The sequence below is a fragment of the Heterodontus francisci genome, chromosome 27 (assembly GCF_036365525.1).
Source record: "Heterodontus francisci isolate sHetFra1 chromosome 27, sHetFra1.hap1, whole genome shotgun sequence".
Lineage (NCBI taxonomy): Eukaryota > Metazoa > Chordata > Chondrichthyes > Heterodontiformes > Heterodontidae > Heterodontus > Heterodontus francisci.
In genome coordinates this window covers 55,559,854-55,580,785 of record NC_090397.1, presented here as the reverse complement: position 1 = coordinate 55,580,785, position 20,932 = coordinate 55,559,854, and the positions used below count along the sequence as shown (strand labels likewise).

Here is a 20,932-nt window from a genome sequence, read left to right as displayed (position 1 = left end):
TCACTGAATAGAATTGATGAGGCATCAGAGGAACATCATTTGTTTGTTTAAAACACAAAAGGAGACCACAGTCTATTTAAAATCATGTGCCAGAGGTGAATATTGTATTGGACTGTACCACACGGAATTTAAGAAATTGAAATATAAGAAGCTATTGAAGTGTGATCATTTAGACTTGTGTAGTTTTTTTCAGATTTTTGTCTCTGTTTCAGATGTCATTTACTCTTAGTTTTATGCTGCATGATCCTGGCAGCAGCTTTGTAAGGTAAATGAAATTGTCCTGCTGCCTGCTGAGGCACTAAGACCCAGTTATTTAGGTGGTTTCCACTGGAACCTCCAGAGATGGCACCCATATTGCAATATAATGTAAATAATGACTTGACAATCTTTCTATTTCTAAGGCAGCTGAGCAACTTGCCAGTGTTTCCCAACCGTTGGATAGATATGAAGAGTGGTAAATAAAGCTATGAATCACACATTAAATTGAGGTCCTGTCGTCTTCTCTCAGGTGGGTGTAAAAGATCCCGTGGCACTATTTTGAAGAAGAACAGGGGAAATGGACAGAATGGAAAAGGAAAGGGGTTAGCCCTGATAAAGAATGGCATGACAGTTGTGAGAGAGGATTTTGTCTCTGAACATCAGGAAGTAGAATAAATATGGGTGGAGATAAGGGATAACAAAGGTCAGAAAATGTTGGTGGGACTAGTTTACAGGCCCCCTAGCAGAGGCTACACTGGACAGAGTATTGATAAAGAAATAATAGGAGCTTGTAACAAAGGTAATGTACCATAGAAAAGTTACGGTACAGAAGGAGGCCATTGAGCCCATCGTGTCTGCGCCAGCTGAAAAAACTAGCTGCCCAATCTAATCCCACCTTCCAGCACCTGGTCTGTAGCCTTGCAGGTTACAGTACTTCAGGTGCATGCCCAGGTACCTTTCAAATGAGTTGAGGGTTTCTGCCTCCACCACCAATCCGGGCAGCGAATTCCAGACACTCGGCACCCTCTAGGTGAAAAAGTTTTTCCTCATGTCCCCTCCAATCCTTCTAATCACCAGGGGAAACAGGTCCTTCCTGTCTACTCTATTGAGGCCCCTCATAATTTTGTACACCTCAATTAAGTCACCCCTCAGCCTCCTTTGTTCTCAGGGAAACAACCTGAGCCGATCCAATCTTTCCTCATAGCTGCAACTTCCAAGCCCTGGCAACATTCTTGTAAATGCCCTCCGTACTCTCTCCAGAGCAATTATGTCCTTCCTGTAATGTGGTGACCAGAACTGTATGCAATACTCCAGTTGTGGCCGAACAAGCATTTTATACAGTTCCAGCATTACATCCCTGCTTTTGTATTCTATATTTCAGCCAGTAAAGGAAAGCATTCCATATGCCGCCTTCATCACTCTATCTATCTGTCCTGCCACCTTCAGGGACTTGTGGCCATGCACTCCGAGGTCTCTCACTTCTTCCACCCCTCTCAGTATACTCTTGTTTATTGTGTATTCCCTTGCTTTGTTTGCATTATCCAGATGTATTACCTCGCACTTCTTCTCCAGATTGAATTCCATTTGCCACTTTTCCACCCATTCAACCGAACCATTGATATCATTCTGGAGTCTACAGCTATCCACTTCACTATCAACTACACGGTTAATTTTTGTGTCATCAGCAAATTTCCCAATCATGCCTCCCGCATTTAAGTCCAAATCATTAATATATACCACAAACAGCAGACCCTGTGGAACACCACTGGAAGCCACTTTCCATTTGCAAAAATATCCGTCGACCACTACCCTTTTGTTTACTGTCACTGAGCCAATTTTTTATTTACTTATTTTTTTATTTAGTGATACAGCACTGAAACAGGCCCTTTGGCCCACCGTGTCTGTGCGACCAACAACCACCCATTTAAACTAACCCTGCAGTAATCCCATATTCCCTACCACCTACACTAGGGCCAATTTACAATGGCCAATTTACCGATCAACTTGCAAGTCTTTGGCTGTGGGAGGAAATCGGAGCACCCGGCGAAAACCCACGCGGTCACAGGAAGAACTTGCAAACTCCGCACAGGCAGTACCCAGAATTGAACCTGGGTCCCTGGAGCTGTGAGGCTGCAGTGCTATCCACTGCGCCACTATGCCGCCCTAACTTGCCACATTCCCCTGTATCCCATGGGCTTTTATTTTTCTGACCAGTCTGCCATGTGGGACATTGTCAAATGCCTTACTCAGTTCTATGTAGACCACGTCCACTGCACTACCCTCATCAATCCACCTAGTTATTTCCTCAAAAAATTCATTCATGTTAGTAAGACGCAACCTTCCCTTAATAAATCCATGCTAACTATCCCTGATTAATCCGTGCCTTTCTAAGTGGCAGTTTATCCTATCTCTCAGAATTGATTCTAATAATTTACTCACCACAGAGGTCAGACTGACCGGCCTACAATTATTTAGCCTATCCCTTGCACCCTTTTTAAACGATGGTGCAATGTTCGCAAACCTCCAATCTTCTGGTACCTCGCCTGTATCTAGTGAGAATTTGAAGATGATTCTCAGAGCATCCACTATTTCCTCCCTGGCTTTCTACAACAACCTGGCGGTATATCCGCTTTCAAGGATGTCAGACCCTTTAGAACTTCCTCTCATTATGCTTATCGTATCTAATATTTCACACTCCTCTTTTACTCCAATGTCTGCATCATCCCTGTCCTTTGTGAAGGCAGAGACAAAAAAACTCAAAGAACCCTGCCCACATCTTCTGAATCCACTCATAAGTTCCCTTGTACATCTCTGATAGGCCCTATTCTTTCCTTAGTTATTCTCTTGCTCTCATGTACCGATTTAAAAAAAGACATCTTTGGGTTTTCCTTGATCTTATCTGTCAATAATTTTTCATGTCCTCTCATTGCTTTCCTAATTTCCTTTTTTACTTCATCCCTGCACATCCTATACTCCTCTAGGCTTTCTAAAGTATTAAGATTTTTGTGACTGTCATGAGCTTTCTTTTTCTGCTTTATCTTATTCTATGCTTCTAGATAACTGGGGGCTGTAGATTTGGCCGTACCACCCTTTATCTTTGTGGGGACCTGTCTACACTGTGCCTGTAGAATCTCAGTTTTGAATGCCTGCCACTGATTTTCCTTCAAGTAGCTGTATCCGGTCCACTTTTGCCAGATCACCTTTCAGCTTTGTAAAATTTACCTTCCCCCAATTTTGAACTTTTACTTCTGGTTTATCTTTGTCCTTTTCCATGATTATGCTAAAATTAATTATTATGGTCACCCACTGCTACTACATCCACTTGCCCAGCTTCATTTCCCAAGATTAAATCTAGAATTGTGCCCCCTCTTGTTGGGCTTGTTACGTGCTGGCTAAAAAAGTTCTCTTGAATGCAGTTCAAGAATTTTGTGCCCTTTGTGCCCTTCACACTGTTTGTATCCCAGTTAATATTTTTTTTTCTTCTTTGACCTCCTTATCTCGAGAGACAATGGGTAAGCACCTGGAGGTGGTCAGTGGTGTGTGGAGCAGCGCCTGGAGTGGCTATAAAGGCCAATTCTAGAGGGACAGGCTCTTCCACAGGTGCTGCAGAAAAATTTGATTGTCGGGGCTGTTACACAGTTGGCTCTTCGCTTGCGCCTCGCTCTTTTCCTGCCAACTGCTAAGTCCAATCGACTCGCCACACTTTAGCCCTGCCTTTATAGTTGAAATTCCCAACTCTTACTGCCCTATTTTTTTGCACTTAGAATTTTGCCTACATATAATACTTCTGGGGGGCTGTAATCTTGCAGACTGGACAAATCAAATTGGCCAAGGTATTCTGGAGGACAAGTTCATGGAATGCATTCAGGACAGTTTCCTAGAACAATATGGCGTGGAACCAACCATATATTGTGTAATGAGACAGGTTAATTAGTAATCTCTTAGTGAAGTATCCTATGGGGCAGAGTGATCGTATGAAAAAATTTCTTATTAAATTTTAGAGTGACATACTTAAGACCGAAGCAAGGCTCTTAAATAAAGCCCGTTACATATGCTTGAGGGTGATTTGGCTAAGGCAGGTTGTATAATTAGATTAAAATGTATGGAGGTAGTTAAGCAGTGGCTAACATTTCAAGAAAGGGTTCAAAATTCTCAATGGAAGTACATTCCATTGAGAAACCAGAACTCCCTGGGAAAAGTGATCTATCAGTGGTTTACTAAAAAAGTTAAGGGTAGTATTGGATTAAAAGAGGCTTCTAATATTGAGAAGAATATTAGTAAGCATAAGGATTGGGAGAGTTTTAGAAACCAGCAAAGGATGACCAAAAAAATGATGGAAAAACAAGAGAGTAAAGTAACAAGAAAAAGAATGACTGATTATACGAACTTGCACAAGTACATAAAAAGGAAGAGAGTAGTGATAGTAAACATTGGTCCCTTAAAAGCTGACAGGAATTATAATGGGGAATAAGGAAATGACCGAGTTGTTAAATGAATATTTTGTATCTGTCTGCACAGTAGAACAACAAAAAACATACCAAAATAGTGGGAAACCAAGGGGATAGTTGGGGGGTGGGGGGGGAGGGTTTTAAAACAATATGGGTAGAGAAAAAGTACTGGAGAAACGAATGGGACTTTTTTTATTCGTTTGTGAGATGTGGTCGTCGCTGGTTAGGCCAGCATTTGTTGCCCATCTCTAATTTCCCTTGAACTGAGTGGCTTGCTAGGCCATTTCAGAGGACATTTTAAGAGTCTGGAGTCACATCTGGGCCAAACCAGGTAAGGATGGCAGATTTCCTTCCCTAAAGGACATTAATGAACCAGATATGTTTTTACAACAATCAACATGATCATTAGACTAGCTTTTAATTCCAGATTTATTAATTGAATTCAAATTTCACCATCTGCCATGGTGGGATTCAAATCCATGTCCCCAGAACATTAGCCTGGGCTCTGGATTACTAGTCCAGTGACATTGCCACGAGGCCACTGCCTCCACTGTAGGACTAAAAGATGACAAATTACAGTAGAGGGAAAGCAGGTGGAGGAGTTTCTAGGTTGTGATCAGGAGAACTTCCTTGATCAGTATGTTCTTGGCCCAACTAGAAAGCAGGCATTTTTGGATCTGGTGCTGGGAACTGAGGTGAATCAAGTGCCTGTGGGGGAGCACTTGGGTAAGAGTGATCATCATATCATACATAAGGTTTAGACTTGTAATGCAGAAAAGCAAGGAACGATATAAGGTAGAATGTCTAGATTGGAAGAGGGCAAATTTCAATGTGATGAGAAGGGATCTCGCTGGGATAAAATGGCATCAAAGACTGACAGGAAAATCTGTAACGGAACAATGGGTTCTATTTAAGGTCCAGGCTAGGTACATTCCAATAAGGGTGAAAGGTAAAGGAAGCAAAAACAGGGCTCCTTTGGATGAGGGAGGTGGAGATTATGATGATCAAAAAAAACAAGTGTATGATGCATCTCCGGTGAATTCAAGTGAGAACCAGGCCAAAAACAATAAGTTGAGAGGCAAGGTCAAGAGGAAAATAAAACTGGCAAAGACAGGATATGAGAATAGAATGGCAGTTAACATAAAAGGGAACCCAAAACTCTTCCACTGGCATGTAAATAGCAAGCGGGTAGTAAGAGGTGGAATGGCGCCTATTGGGACAAAGAGGCACAGCACAAGGCTAGAATACTCGAGTACTGTGTATTATATTTACTGAGGAAGAGGAATCTGACAAAATACCAGTAGTAGCGGAAAGAGTAGAGGCAATGGATAGGGCAAAAATTGAGGCGGGTATTGGGGGAGTTACTGGAAAGGCTGGCTATGCTTAGGGTAGTTAAGTCACCTGGTCCGGTGGCTTGCATCTAAAGTTGCTAAAGGAAGTTGGGGTGGAGTTAGCAGAAGGGCTTGCCGTAATCTTCCAATCTTCTCTGATTATGGGGGATGTGCCAGAGGATTGGAGAGTGGCAAATGTTGACACCTTTATTCAAGGAAGGGTGTAAGGACTGTTCTAGCAACTACAGGCCAGTCAGTTTAACAACAGTGGCGGGTAAGGTTTTAGAAACAATAATGAGGAAAAACATTAACAGGCACTTGGGGAGTTGTTTGAGTTAATTAAGTATAGCCAGCGTGGATTTGTAAAAGGCAGATCATGTTTGACTAATTGAATTTTTTGAAGTAACAAGAGATTGATGAAGGGAATGAGATGGATGGTGTCTATATGGATTTTAAGAAAGTGTTTGATGAAGTACCACATAAAAGGCTGGTTAACAAAATTGAGACACAGGGAATGGGAAGGTCAGTGTGCAATTGGATTTTTAAAAATTGGCTTAAGGACAGAAAACAGCGAGTCGTGGTAAATGCTTGTTTTTCAGACTGGTGGACTGTGATATCTCCCAGGGGTCAGTGCTGGGACCATTTTTTTTTGTTACATATAAATGCCTTGGATCTTGGAATACAATTTCAAAATTTGCTGGTGATGCTAAACTTGGAGGAGTGGCGAACAGTGAGGATGATACAAACTGCCTGCAACAGGACATAGATAGGCTAGCAGAATGGGCAGAGCTGGCAGATGGAATTTAATACAGACAAGTGTGCGGTGATCCATTTTGACAGAAGGGATAGGGTGAGGCAATATAGACTTAATGGCGCAGTTCTAAAGAGTGTGCAGGGACGGAGACCTGAGGGTGCATGTGCATAGATCTTTTAAGGTGGCAGAACATATTAAGAGAGTGGTTAGCAAAGGATATGGGATCTTGGGCTTCATAAGTGGAGGCATAGAGTATAAAAACAAGGAAGTTCTTCTGAACCTTTATAAAGCTCTGGTTAGGCCCCACCTGGAGTATTGCATCGCGTTCTGGTCGCAACATTTGAAGAAGGATGTGAGGGTCCTTGAGAGAGTGCAGAGGAGATTTATCAGAATGATTCCAGGGATGGGGAATTTTAGTTACCAGGTTAGGTTGGAAAAACTGCCATTGTTCTCCCTGGAACAAAGGAGTTTGAGATGCGATTTGATAAAGGTGTATAAGACTATGACCAGCTTAAATAAGGTAAACGACATAAAACTTTTCCAATTAACTGATACAAGGACCAGGAGACACAGGTTAAAGGTTTTGGGCAAGAGATGCTGAAGAATTTTGAGGAAGAACCTTTTTTACACAGCGAGTGATAATGACTTGGAATTCACTGCCCACGAGGATGGTGGAAGTTGAGACAATCAATGATTTCAAAAGGAAATTGAATGGGCACTTAAAGAAAATAAACTTGCAGGGCTATGGGGATCGAGCGACAGACTGGAATGCTCCACAGAAAACTGGCATTGACTCAATGGGCCGAATGGCCTCCTCCTATGCCATAAATGACTCCTTGACTCTAAATCCCCTGGACTTGATGGCCTGCATCCTAAGGTTCTAAAAGAGGTGACTGCAGAAATAGTGGATGCATGGCTTATGATTTACCAAAATTCCCTAGATTCTGGATTGGCCCTAGCATATTGGAAGGTAGAAAATGTAATACTGCTACTCAAGAAAGCTGGGATTAAAAAAAAATGGGTCTACAGGCCAGTTAACTTGGTATCAGCCATTGGGAAAATACTGGAATCATTTATTAAGGAAGTGGTAACAGAGTACTTAGAAAATAATGATTAGGCAGAGTCAACATGGTTTAATGAAGAGAAATCTTGTTTGACAAATCTGTTAGTGTTTTTTGAGGTTGAAACTAGTAGAGTAGGTAAAGGGGATGTAGTGTATTTGGATTGTCAAAAGGCATTTGATAAGGTGCTACGCGGTACATTGGTGCGCAAGATAAAGGCTCGTGGGGTCGGGGTAATCCATTAGCATGGATCGAGAGTTGTTCAAAGGATAGAAAACAGTGCAGGAATAAACGTGTCATTTTTGGGTTGGTAGGTTGTTAGCTGCCACAGTGATCAGTGCTGGGCCTCAGCTATTTACAATCTGTATTAATGACTTGGATGAAAGTACCAAGAGTAATGTATCCAATTTTGCTGACGATACAAAACTAAGAGGGACAGGAAATTGTGAGGACACAGAGACTATAAAGGTTTGTAGACAGATTAAGTGAGTGGGCCAAAAGATGGCAGATGGAGTATCAAGAGGGGAGATCTGAGGTTATTTACTTCGGTAAACTTTTAAATGTTAGTTGAGAGAGATTACAAGAAACAAAGTTAGCATGCAGGTACAGCAAGAAATTAAGAAGGCAAAAGGTATTTTGGCCTTTATTGCAAAAGGGGTTGGAGTATAAGAATAAGGAAGTCTTGCTACAATTGTACAGTGCTTTGGTGAGGCCATACCTGGAGCACAGTGCACATCTTATCTCAGGAAGGTGTTACGGTCAAGTGAGGAGGGGTTGAAAGGCTTCCCTCTTTTCCCTCGTTAGACCACAACACGTTTAATTCTTTCTTAAAGTGGTTGTACTAGTCCATTCAGTAGGTGTTTGATTCTTGCTATAATTATAGCAAGTAAGTAATCAGACAGGTTTTCTTGAATTAACAAAGAAAGAGGTCAACATTATTGTACCTAAACCAAGCTAATAAAATAAACAGTGTGCCAACATTCACTCTCACACGCATTAGAGGTTTGCACACACACTAATAGGTTACAGAGTGGGGAAAGGTAGATTGGTTTAGAGTCCATTTAAAAAAAAAGTATTCAGTCTGTGAAGTTTGGTGATTTGGCTGGCTTCCAGCTGAAATCATTGGTCATGGAGTCAGAGAGAGATACTGCACTGAAACAGGCCCTTCGGCCCACTGAGTCTGTGCCGACCAACAACCACCCATTTATACTAATCCTACATTAATCCCATATTCCCTACCACATCCACACCATTCTCCTACCACCTACCTACACTAGGGGCAATTTACAATGGCCCATTTACCTATCAACCTGCAAGTCTTTGGCTGTGGGAGGAAACCGGAGCATCCGGCGGAAACCCACGTGGTCACAGGGAGAACTTGCAAACACCGCACAGGCAGTACCCAGAACCGAACCCGGGTCGCTGGAGCTGTGAAGCTGCGGTGCTAGCCACTGCGCCGCCCCCTGAGGCTTCAGATCGAAGAGGTAGATGACTAGTTTGGTGAGTCTTTTGGAGATAGCGATGCGGATGGATTTCCTCCAGCGAGGTTTCTGATAGCTGGAGTTTGTGAAGGTGGTCAGTTAACAAGCAGGATTTGAAAGCTCTCAAGCTGGAATGGAGAGAGAGAAAGAGACACCCCCACTTAGTTCTGTACGTGTCAGAGTCTAGTTGCTTCTCCTCTGCTGCAGAGAAAACACCAGCTTAAAACCACAGATGGGGAGGGGCTTGTCACATGACAGTCTCTCGGTGATTCAAACATAGCAGTTAGTATTTCTTGCTGAGAGAACAGGCAGTTCCTTTAAACTTGCTGGTGACTTAGGCATGTCTTCTCTCCTCACAAGCCTCGCAGTGCAGGATACAGTTGCAAATTAGGTGATCATTTTCAGCTGAAAGGATGACTTTGCTGGCAGCTTGTCTCTTTAAAAATGTCTTGTTAAAAAAAAAAATACAGATTCAGATCTCCAGTCAGTGCACCAAAGAAAAGTATCATTTAACAAAGGCTATATCTGCCTGGGAGGCAGTGCAGCAAAGGTTCACTAGATTGATTCTTGGGATGAGAGGGTGTTTCTATGAGGAGACAGAGGGTAGAATGTGCCTATACTCTCGAGTTCAGAAGAATGCATTGATCTAATTGAAACAAGGCTTGACTGAGGCTATTTTCCCAGGTTGGAGAATCTAGAACTAGAGGACACAATCTCAGGAGAAGAGGTTGTTCATTTAAAACTGAAATAAGGGAAATGTCTTCACTCGGAGGGTTGGGAATCTTTGGAATTCTCTATCTCTGAGGACTGTGGATATTCACTCATTGAGTCGACTCAGGGCTAAACTAGATAGATTGGACCCTCTCAGCCGGTCTGGCAGCATCTGTGGAAAGAGAAACAGAGTTAACGTTTCGGGTCAGTGACCCTTCTTCGGAAGAAGGGTCACTGACCCGAAACGTTAACTCTGCTTCTCTTTCCACAGATGCTGCCAGACCTGCTGAGTGGTTCCAGCATTTCTTGTTTTTATTTCAGATTTCCAGCATCCGCAGTATTTTGCTTTTATTATAGATAGATTGGACACTCGGGGAATCGAGGATTAATGCATAAAGGAGGATTTGAAGTCACATATTTATCTAGATCTTATTGAATGGCAGAGCAGGCTCGCGGGGTCTTCTATCTGCTCCTGTTTCTTATGTTTTTATGTTATCCCTGATGGCCTGGCTAATATTCATACGTTAACCAACTTCACTACTAAAACCAGTTGTCTGGTCGTTATCACATTACTGTTTGTGGGTGCTTACGGTGGCAAATTGGCTGCAGTGTTTCCTATATTACAGCAGTGACTAAGTTTCAGAAGTACTTCATTGGCTGTAAAATGTTTTGGGACAACTTGAGGTCATAAAAGGCACTATATAATGAAAGTCTTTTTAAACGAGCTGGCTTGAACTTGATCTGGGATTGCTGATAATGGTTGCCTGCATGCCCAATGTCATTCTATAATGTATTGTTTGCACGCGAGGACTGACTGACAGCAAGTTCATTGAGAAATTTGCAGTCGGTTACTGGAATTCCGATACAACTATTAGGTTTCAAAAGATATATTACAACTAATTCTTTTCAAGATGTATTGGTGAAATAGGTCCTGATAGGGAGTCCTCGGTAATGGCTATTCAAACATTGTTCTAGGTATATGTCTGCTCTAAATAAAGATGGAACAAATTTTAAATTGGCTCTGGATTCATACACCTACACTCCAGTGAGCTTACTTTGGGGGCAGGTCAGGAAGAGAGAGAATGTATAAATTGTTGCCACTTGCTGATTGACTCAATATGGCTAAATATGCAGGTTAGAAAGCAACAGTAATGAACTTAAAGGTGTGTGATAATTGGTAAATAATGAAGCTGAGGATTGGTCCAGCCTGATGGCCAGACATATCCTGACATGTATAATCAATAATCAATGTGCTCTCTTTTTATCTGTTTGCTTGTACATTTATAAAGCCACAGGTGGGAGTGGTGTGCAAGAGGAAAGAAAAATGGCTGTGCAGCCTTAATAAAGTTATATGCATGTTAAAGCTGTATCAGTGATCAAATGGCAGAGTGATGGGATGTCTCTCAAAACAATTTTGTGAGTGAGATACTGAGGAGGAGGGACGCGAGAGATGAGCACTACATGAACTGCTATGCCTGTGCTGGGACGAGGGAGCAGTACCCCAGGACATGCGCGATGCCAACATCATCACCCTCTATAAAAACAAAGGTGACCGCGGTGACTGCAACAACTACCGTGGAATCTCCCTGCTCAGCATAGTGGGGAAAGTCTTTGCTCGAGTCGCTCTGAACAGGCTCCAGAAGCTGGCCGAGCGCGTCTACCCTGAGGCACAGTGTGGCTTTCGTGCAGAGAGATCGACTATTGACATGCTGTTCTCCCTTCGTCAGATACAGGAGAAATGCCGTGAACAACAGATGCCCCTCTACATTGCTTTCATTGATCTCACCAAAGCCTTTGACCTCGTCAGCAGACGTGGTCTCTTCAGACTACTAGAAAAGATCGGATGTCCACCAAAGCTACTAAGTATCATCAGCTCATTCCATGACAATATGAAAGGCACAATTCAACATGGTGGCTCCTCATCAGAGCCCTTTCCTATCCTGAGTGGTGTGAAACAGGGCTGTGTTCTCGCACCCACACTGTTTGGGATTTTCTTCTCCCTGCTGCTTTCACATGCGTTCAAATCCTCTGAAGAAGGAATTTTCCTCCACACAAGATCAGGGGGCAGGTTGTTCAACCTTGCCCGTCTAAGAGCGAAGTCCAAAGTACGGAAAGTCCTCATCAGAGAACTCCTCTTTGCTGACGATGCTGCTTTAACATCTCACACTGAAGAATGCCTGCAGAGTCTCATCGACAGGTTTGCGTCTGCCTGCAATGAATTTGGCCTAACCATCAGCCTCAAGAAAACGAACATCATGGGGCAGGATGTCAGAAATGCTCCATCCATCAATATTGGCGACCACGCTCTGGAAGTGGTTCAAGAGTTCACCTACCTAGGCTCAACTATCACCAGTAACCTGTCTCTAGATGCAGAAATCAACAAGCGCATGGGTAAGGCTTCCACTGCTATGTTCAGACTGGCCAAGAGAGTGTGGGAAAATGGCGCACTGACACGGAACACAAAAGTCCGAGTGTATCAGGCCTGTGTCCTCAGTACCTTGCTCTACGGCAGCGAGGCCTGGACAACGTATGCCAGCCAAGAGCGACGTCTCAATTCATTCCATCTTCGCTGCCTTTGGAGAATACTTGGCATCAGGTGGCAGGACTATATCTCCAACACAGAAGTCCTTGAAGCGGCCAACATCCCCAGCTTATACACACTACTGAGTCAGCGGCGCTTGAGATGGCTTGGCCACGTGAGCCGCATGGAAGATGGCAGGATCCCCAAAGACACATTGTACAGCGAGCTCGCCACTGGTATCAGACCCACCGGCCGTCCATGTCTCCGCTATAAAGACGTCTGCAAACGCGACATGAAATCGTGTGACATTGATCACAAGTCGTGGGAGTCAGTTGCCAGCATTCGCCAGAGCTGGCGGGCAGCCATAAAGACAGGGCTAAATTGTGGCGAGTCGAAGAGACTTAGTAGTTGGCAGGAAAAAAGACAGAGGCGCAAGGGGAGAGCCAACTGTGCAACAGCCCCAACAAACAAATTTCTCTGCAGCACCTGTGGAAGAGCCTGTCACTCCAGAATTGGCCTTTATAGCCACTCCAGGCGCTGCTTCACAAACCACTGACCACCTCCAGGCGCGTATCCATTGTCTCTCGAGATAAGGAGGCCCAAAAGGAATGAAGCTGAGGATTGGTCCAGCCTGATGGCCAGACATATCCTGACATGTATAATCAATAATCAATGTGCTCTCTTTTTATCTGTTTGCTTGTACATTTATAAAGCCACAGGTGGGAGTGGTGTGCAAGAGGAAAGAAAAATGGCTGTGCAGCCTTAATAAAGTTATATGCATGTTAAAGCTGTATCAGTGATCAAATGGCAGAGTGATGGGATGTCTCTCAAAACAATTTTGTGAGTGAGATACTGAGGAGGAGGGACGCGAGAGATGAGATTAACTGAACCAGATCATATTGGAGAGGTATTTTCTAATACCTCTGACTCTCTCAGCTACTTTGACTACACTTTCTCGCACCTTACTTCTTGTAAGGACTCTTCCATTCTCCCAATTTCTCCATCTTTATTGTATCTGTTCTGACGCTACAACCTTCCATCCTGTGCTTACGATAGGCCTTTCTTTTCCCTTAACCAAGAATTCCTCCCCACCATGCCTGACAGGGCCCTCAACCATATCCATTGCATTTTTCACACTTCTGTTCTTGCCCCTGACCCACTTTCCCAGAACTAGGAAAGCATTCCCCTTGTCCTCACATTCCACTCCACCAGCTTCTGCATTCAACAGATCGTCCTCTGTCATTTCCACCACCTCCAGCGTGATGCCACCACCAAACACATCTTCCCCTCTCCTCCCCTTTCAGCTTTCTGAAGGGACTATTCCATCAGACACCCTGCTCCACTCCACAGTCACTCCCAATGCCCTCTCCCCTTCCCATGGCACTTTCCCACGCAAATGTAGATTATGCAATGCCTTTTACTTCCTCCCTTCTTACCGTCCAAGGCCCCAAACACTCCTTCCTGATGAAACAGCGATTTATTTGTTGTACTTTCAATTTAGTATACTGTATTCACTGCTCATGATGCAGTCTTCTCTGGGTGATTGCTTTGTGGAACTTTGGTCACCTGTCATTAATTCTTCACCACTCCCACTCTGACCTTTGTCCTTGGCCTGCTGCACTCTTTCAGTGAAGCTCGACGTAAGCTGGGGGAACAGTATCTCATCTTTCGACTAGGCCCTTTACAGCCTTCTGGACTCTAGATTGAGGTCAACAATTTCAGCTCATGACCCCTGCCCCCTTATTGTTTGGGCAGCAGCTGTTGATTGTGATTCGGCTTTCCTGTTTACGCCCCCTCTAGAGGTCTCATTTGTTTCTTTACTTGTCCGTTTACTATCTCTTATTTTATTTCTCTTGTCTTCCTGTCACCTGCCAGCACCCACCCCCAATCACGCTTTCCTGTTCGTTCTTTCCTCCCCTTCCCCTCCTTTCTCTGCCTTTCTTAAAAACTGTTACATTCTAAGAACTCCAATTCTGTATCATCTGCAAATGTCTTTTTCCTGTTCCCTACTTATAAGTCAAAATCGTTGATATTAATACTCATCACGAAAAGCAAGGGACGTGGTACTGAGCCCTGTGGAACCCCACTAGAAACAGCCTTCCAGTCACGAAAACACTTGTCAACCATTGCCCTTTCCTTCCTGTCACTGGGCTAATTTTGGATCTCAACTTGCCACATTCCCTTGGATCCCATGTGGGACCTCATCGAAAGCCTTGCTGAAATCCATGTAGATTACATCAAATGCGCTACCTTCACCGACTCTCTTTATTCCTTTCTCAAATTCAGTCAAGTTGGTCAGACGTGACCTTCCCTTAATAAATCCATGCTGACTGTACTTGATTGATTTGTGCCTATCTAAATGACCATTTTTAAGTCCGTCAGAATTTCTTCCAATAATTTGCCCAACACTGAGGTTAGGCTGATTGGCCTGTACAAACTCTATCCATCCCTTCCTCTCTTTTAAACAATGGTTCCAGTTACCAGTTGTCCAGTCCTCCAGTATCACGTCTGTAGCCAGAGAATTAGCAAATGATGGTCAGAACCTCTGCTGTTTCCCTTCCTTGCTTCTCAACTGTGTGCTGCTGATCTACATTAGCTCCACCAGTCCACCAACACCTCATTTAAAATTCTTATTCTCGTGTTCAAATCTCTTTTTTTTTGGTATCACTGCTGTCTATCTCTGTAACTTCTTCTGGCCATGCAACCCTGCAGGAACTCCTGTGTTTCTTCAGCTGTAAGCTCATCACATCTTCCACTCTTTCACCCAACAACTGGTGGCTATGTCTTCAGCTGTCTAAAACTGACGCTCTGGTATTCCCTTTATAAGCCTTTCTACCTTATTTTCCTCCTTTTTAAAAACATCTTTAATGCCTACCTCTTTAACCAATCTTTTACTTACCCTCTTAAGATCTCCTTTTTTGCCTTGGTGTCAATTTCTGTGAAGTACTTTGGGCTGTTTTCCTACATTAAAGGTGCTGTATAAAAGCCAATTGTCAGTCAAAAATGTTGTGAAAAGCAATGGTTTCCTCTGAGTATTGAAATTTTGTAATCTATAAAGCTGCAATTTGTTTTTCATATTCTCAATGACAGTAAGTGCAATCTGTCCCTTTCCGATAAATTCACAGGTCTTTAAAGCATCCAATCTTTATGCAGCAGCAACCCAGAAAAATAAATTAACAGCCAATGATGGCTGCGAGATTCCTTGGAGGTTTTCGGTTACACACTGAATATGACACCTGTGGATAGAAACCATTAGCGTGCTATGTTGCCTTTTGGCTGCGAGGCAGTGTGAAGTCCAGTTCCTCCCAGCGTTCTAACTGCAGTGCATTTCACCAATTCAAATTAGGGTTGCCTGCTTTCTAAGCCTTAAGAACCAGCATTTGAAAATCATTTCTTCCCTCTGTTTGAGTTATTCTTTAAGCTGTCAAATTTTATTCCAGGAGAGTTGCATGCAGTGTTGCTTAGTTGATAAATGTTGTTGATTATGTTTTATTCTATTGTCAATTTATTTATGCATTTGTAAAGCAAGTTCATATTCAAACATGCAATTCTCCCAGTGAAATTGCCTGTTTTTGGGTTTAAAAATTGTCCTATGGAAAGCCATTTTCAGTTGGAGAAATCTTTGATGATTATTCTGGGAAAACTAGTAATTTCTTTGTAGCTACAAATTGTTCGCTGGATGTAGTTTTTATGATGCACCTGTTTGGCTACTGTAAAATCCTTAATTTCTAGTTTTATAATTGTCATGTCATCAGTTTAGGGGCAAATGATGAGTAACTGTGAACCTTGAAGATGAAATCATTATATATGACCTGGCAGTTGTAAAATAATTAAGTGTTTTGTAATTCTCTTGTGTGGACCTTGTGACCAGATCTATGACATTACTGTACATAAAAATAAATGAAAAATACACAGTCTTTAGTTTGAATTTATAGTTCTGCTGTTGAAGTAAGGGTAATTTTTTTTTTGTCATATATATGCTTGAGATCTGAACTGAAAGAACATCAGTATAAAAATGTCTTCAAATCCGGCTGCACAGTGGTGAGTAACCCTGGTGGAAAATCAATGATGCTCCATGTTAGCTAATGGGTACTTGAAGTAAGGAGAGCTGATTGCTTCATTGTTATAATGTTCACAGAGCTATTCAACTTTAACTATCAATGCTATTGCGCTTCAAGCTTAAGCCAAGCTACAGCTTAGCTTTTCTCGTTACTGAGAAGCCTGTATTTATACTGTACCTTGTTTGTGACTCAAACACCACAAAGAACTTCATTGAGAATAAACTACTTTTGGAGTGTGGCTGTAGGCAAATTCAGTGACCAAATGTGCAGTGTGGTCTATTTCTGAATGGCACTGATAGGGAAAGACACTGGTTTGATCTCCGGTTGTGTTGTCTCCATTAGGGATGCAGTCCCTAGGTTAGGGTGAGAAATTCAGTCAAAGTTCTCATTCCTGATTGACATCCAGTATTCCATGATGTCAGGCTTTGCTGATGGTCCTCAGTCTACACACACATTCCCAAGTAACTTCATGTCTTATTGCTTACAGGACACCCAGAAAGCCAAGCAATTTCTGCCATTCCTGCAGAGAGCGGGGCGTTCAGAGGCTGTGGTTGAATATGTCTTCAGTGGTTCCCGCCTGAAACTCTACATGCCAAAAGAGACCTGTCTGATCACCTTCCTACTGGCAGGTAAATGGTTAATTATTAACTTGAACTTGGCACTATTTATACTGTTCTACAGTATTGGAAGCAAACTGTGTCTCGGAAGCTGTTTTGAATTTCCTTCAAACAAACTGTTGAAACAACTGCATGTTCTGAAGGCAAATGATGGACCTTAACAATTCAACCTTTCTGCACTACATGATGGCTAGAAGTTGAAGATGCTAGAGCAAAATATGTTAACTTTTCATTGGTGAGAAGAAAGTAAAGAAATTGTACTGAAGAAATGAATGGAACTAAAAGTCGACAGATCCCCTGGACTTGATGGCCTGCATCCTAGGGTTAAAAGAGGTAGCTACAGAGTTAGTAGGTGCATTGGTTTTGATCTTCCAGAAGTTCCCTAGATTCTAAACAGCCCCTATGGTTTCAAAGGGAGCAAATGAAACCCTGCTATTTAATAAAAGGAGGGAGAGAGAAGACAGGGAACTAGAGACCAGTTAGCCTGACATCAATAGTAGGGAAAATGCTGGAATCTGTTAATATAGTCATGATAACAGGGCACTTATAAAATCAAAATATGATTAGGCAGAGTCAACATGATTTATGAAAGGGAAATCATGTGTTGACAAATCTGAAGTTGTAACTAGCAGGATAAAAGGTAATCAGTGGATGTAATGCATTTAGATTTTCAAAAACTATTCAGAGGTGCCACATATGAGGTTATAAGATAAAATTAGGGCTCATGGGATTGGGGTGATATATTAGCATGGGATGAGGATTGGTTAATGGACAGAAAATGGAAAGTGGGAATAAATGGGCATTTTTGGGTTAGCAGGCTGTAACTAGCGGGATATAACCCTGATCAGTGCTTGGGCCTCAGCCATTTAGAATTTATATCAATGACTTAGATGAGGGTTCCAAGTGTAATATATTCAAGTTTGCTGATGATACAAAGTTAGGTGGGAAAGCAAACTCTGAGGACGACATTAAGAGGCTGCAAAGGGATTTAAACCGGTTGAGTGAGTGGGCAAGAACATGGTAGATGAATTATAATATGGGGAAGTATGAGGCTATCCATTTTGGTAGGAAAAATAGAAAAGCAGATTTTTCTAAATGGTGAGAGCCTGGGACGTGTTGGTATTCGAAGGAACCTGGGTGTCCTTGGACATGAATCACAAAGTTAACATGCCAGTACAGCAAGCAATTAGGAAAACAACAGATATGTTGGCGTCTGTTACAAAGGGAGTGGAGTACAAGAGTAAAGAAATCTTACTACAATTCGATAGGGCCTCTGAGACCACACCTGGACTCCTTACTTAAGGAAGGATGTACTGGCCTGAGAAGGAGTGCAAGAAGGATCAATAGATTGATTTTATGATGAGATTGTCCTGTGAGGAGAGATTGAGTAGACTAGGCCTAAAATCCTGAAGAGTTTTAGAAGAATGAGAGATGATTTCATTGAAATGCATAAACTTGTTAAGGGACTTGACAGGGTAGATGCTGGGAGTCTAGAGCTAGCGGGTTACAGTCTCAGAATAATGGGTTGGCCATTTGGGACTGTGATGAGTAGAAATCTCTTAATTCAAATGTTTGTGACTCTTAGGAATTCTTTATCCCAGAAGGCTGTGGATGCTCAGTTGTCGAGTAAATTCGAGACAGAGATCGATAGATTTGTTTTTTGCATACTAAGGGATTTAAAGAACATGGGATAGTGCAGGAAGGTGGAGTTGAGGTAAAGGATCAGCCATGATCTTAAAGGATTGAGCAGGTTCTAAGTACCCAATGGCTTACTCATTCCCCTATTTATTACATTCTTATGTTCTCATTGAATGTGTTGCAATATTTTATTTGAATGGAAGTAGTTCTTCACATGTAGAGTGACCAACATTTGGAATGGGCTATTGGGTAGGCTAGTGAAGGAAGAACTCTTGGGATCATTTCTTAAACAGACCACTGAATGGGGATAAGTGGTCTTTTTAAAATGCAGGGGATTTTGTAACATCGGAGGCAAGAAGCAAATTCCAGTATTACTAATCCAAACATTTCTTAATAATTTGAAATGAATTAGGGTTTCACCAATGTCTTAAGACAATGTAACTTATATGTCCTCCACCTGTTCAATGTAGTACCAGCTACGTGGTGCTCAGTGCTCAGTTCTGAGCATTATGACTTGGTGTATCTATTCCATAATCCTTTCTTGTCAATGTTTGATTGCAGACTAAAAGATAACTACACTTTGATCTTATTTGGGGATGGCTTACTTTGGTCCTGAGAGTGGTAATCTTTTGGAGAGTGCTTGCAAATTGAGAGAAGGGTGTCAGAATCTCAAATACTGTTGGTGTGTATTTAAGATTTTGCCAAAGTTGCAAGCAAAAGTAGTCTTTGCAGGTGGTTTTAAAAAAACAAGTCTCTGTGTTGTTTTGATGCACTCATTCAAAACGGTATTGGTCTTTACAGCAGAAGAGTTGAGGGATACTTTTTATTCTCAATCTTTTTCAGAGTGGTTCTTCACTGTTCCAGTAAATAATTTTTTTAATCACCTTCAAGCCCATCCAGATAATGTTTTACTATTCTGGGTTAATCTGGGATTTTACTTATTGTAAATCTGTCAGTACATTAATTTATATTTGAAGTCTAAATTTGAATTTTACGCTAAAAATATGTCCTTACCCATTAAGAATGCATGGCTCACAATTTTGGTATGTAAATGACTTTTGGGTGTAGAAGCAATTGTTAAAGCAGAGCCTAATCATTCAGACCTTATTTCATATTTTAAAGAAAGTATTTCATTGTAATACACTTGAGTTTTTTGACTGGCTTCTGATTTTTGTTTGTGAGAACTAATATCACCATTCGAGGACAAGCTTGGTTACTGAGCCTATTGGGAGCTGAATTAATATATGTGGGGCTGTCAACTGCTGTAATGCTTTGGCGCAAAGTACATAATCGGTGTAGATTTAGCACCAAATAAATGGTGTCGCTGTGTAATTTTTTTTTGAAAACTCGTGCTTCTTGATGTGACAATTCCGTCAGACCCTTGCAGCTTGCAAGACAGTGCTTACTTGCCTTGCCAGTTACAGCTGGCAGAGACTCCCCAAAACGGATGACTTTGTAAAGCCAACATTCTTCTTACATGAATTGCCAAGAGGAGTTACTGAGCCCAATTATGGGCTGAATTAGCATCAGTAAATGCCGTTGCTTTTATTCTATGAATTCAGCTTGTCCTGTTGGGCTGAGTAATATTAATGAGAGAGTTTTGCAAATTAGGTTATTGGAAATTTGAACATTTTTGAAAGCATGTGCTGGAAATGATAGATTGCATTCATTACGGGGTGTAACAGTATAATTGTTGTTGGACCAATAATTAAGAGAATTTGAGTCCCTAGTTCATTGAATCACAGAATGATACAGCACAGAAGGAGGCCATTTGGCCCATCATTCCTGTGCTGGCTCTTCAAAAGTTTTAAACAAAATCTGGAAATAAAAAGTTGGTATCAGTAAAAATTACAGTAAAGCTGTCAAATTGTTGTAAAAATCCATCTGGCAAAGAAACATGTTGTCCTTACTTGGTTGGGCCTATATATGACTCCAGTCCCACATCAAAGTGGTTGACTCTTAAGTGCTGTCTGACGTGGCCTAGCAAGCCACTCATTTTGTATCAAACCAATACAAAGAATACTACATGGACTGCAGCATTTCAAGAAAGTCCACCACCACCTTCACGGCAACTGGAATGGGCAATAAAAGCTGGCCCTGCCAACGACGCCCACATCCAGGGAATGAATTTTTTTTTAAACACAATGCGGACCAATTTAGCTAGATGTGATTGGGTATAAATGAGGCATTCACTTGGATTTGGAGTTTTTTTAAGTGTCTGTGGGATAAAATTATCTACCTGGCTTCTGCTAGGATGAGGAGAATCATGTTTAAAGTAACTTGACTCATAATTGCTAATCTCTTGTGAATCACATTTACAGGAGGGGACA

General features: G+C 42.0%; 1 protein-coding gene across 2 annotated transcripts in view; it reads left to right on the top strand.

The window, feature by feature from the left end:
* snd1 (staphylococcal nuclease and tudor domain containing 1) overlaps positions 1-20,932 on the top strand; it is a 1,066,795-nt gene that overhangs the window by 324,707 nt on the left and 721,156 nt on the right. For both annotated transcript variants that reach the window (XM_068059385.1, XM_068059386.1), the window contains exon 15: positions 16,835-16,976. In XM_068059385.1, the coding sequence (XP_067915486.1) occupies positions 16,835-16,976 (142 nt within the window). The remainder of the gene's footprint in view (positions 1-16,834; positions 16,977-20,932) is intronic.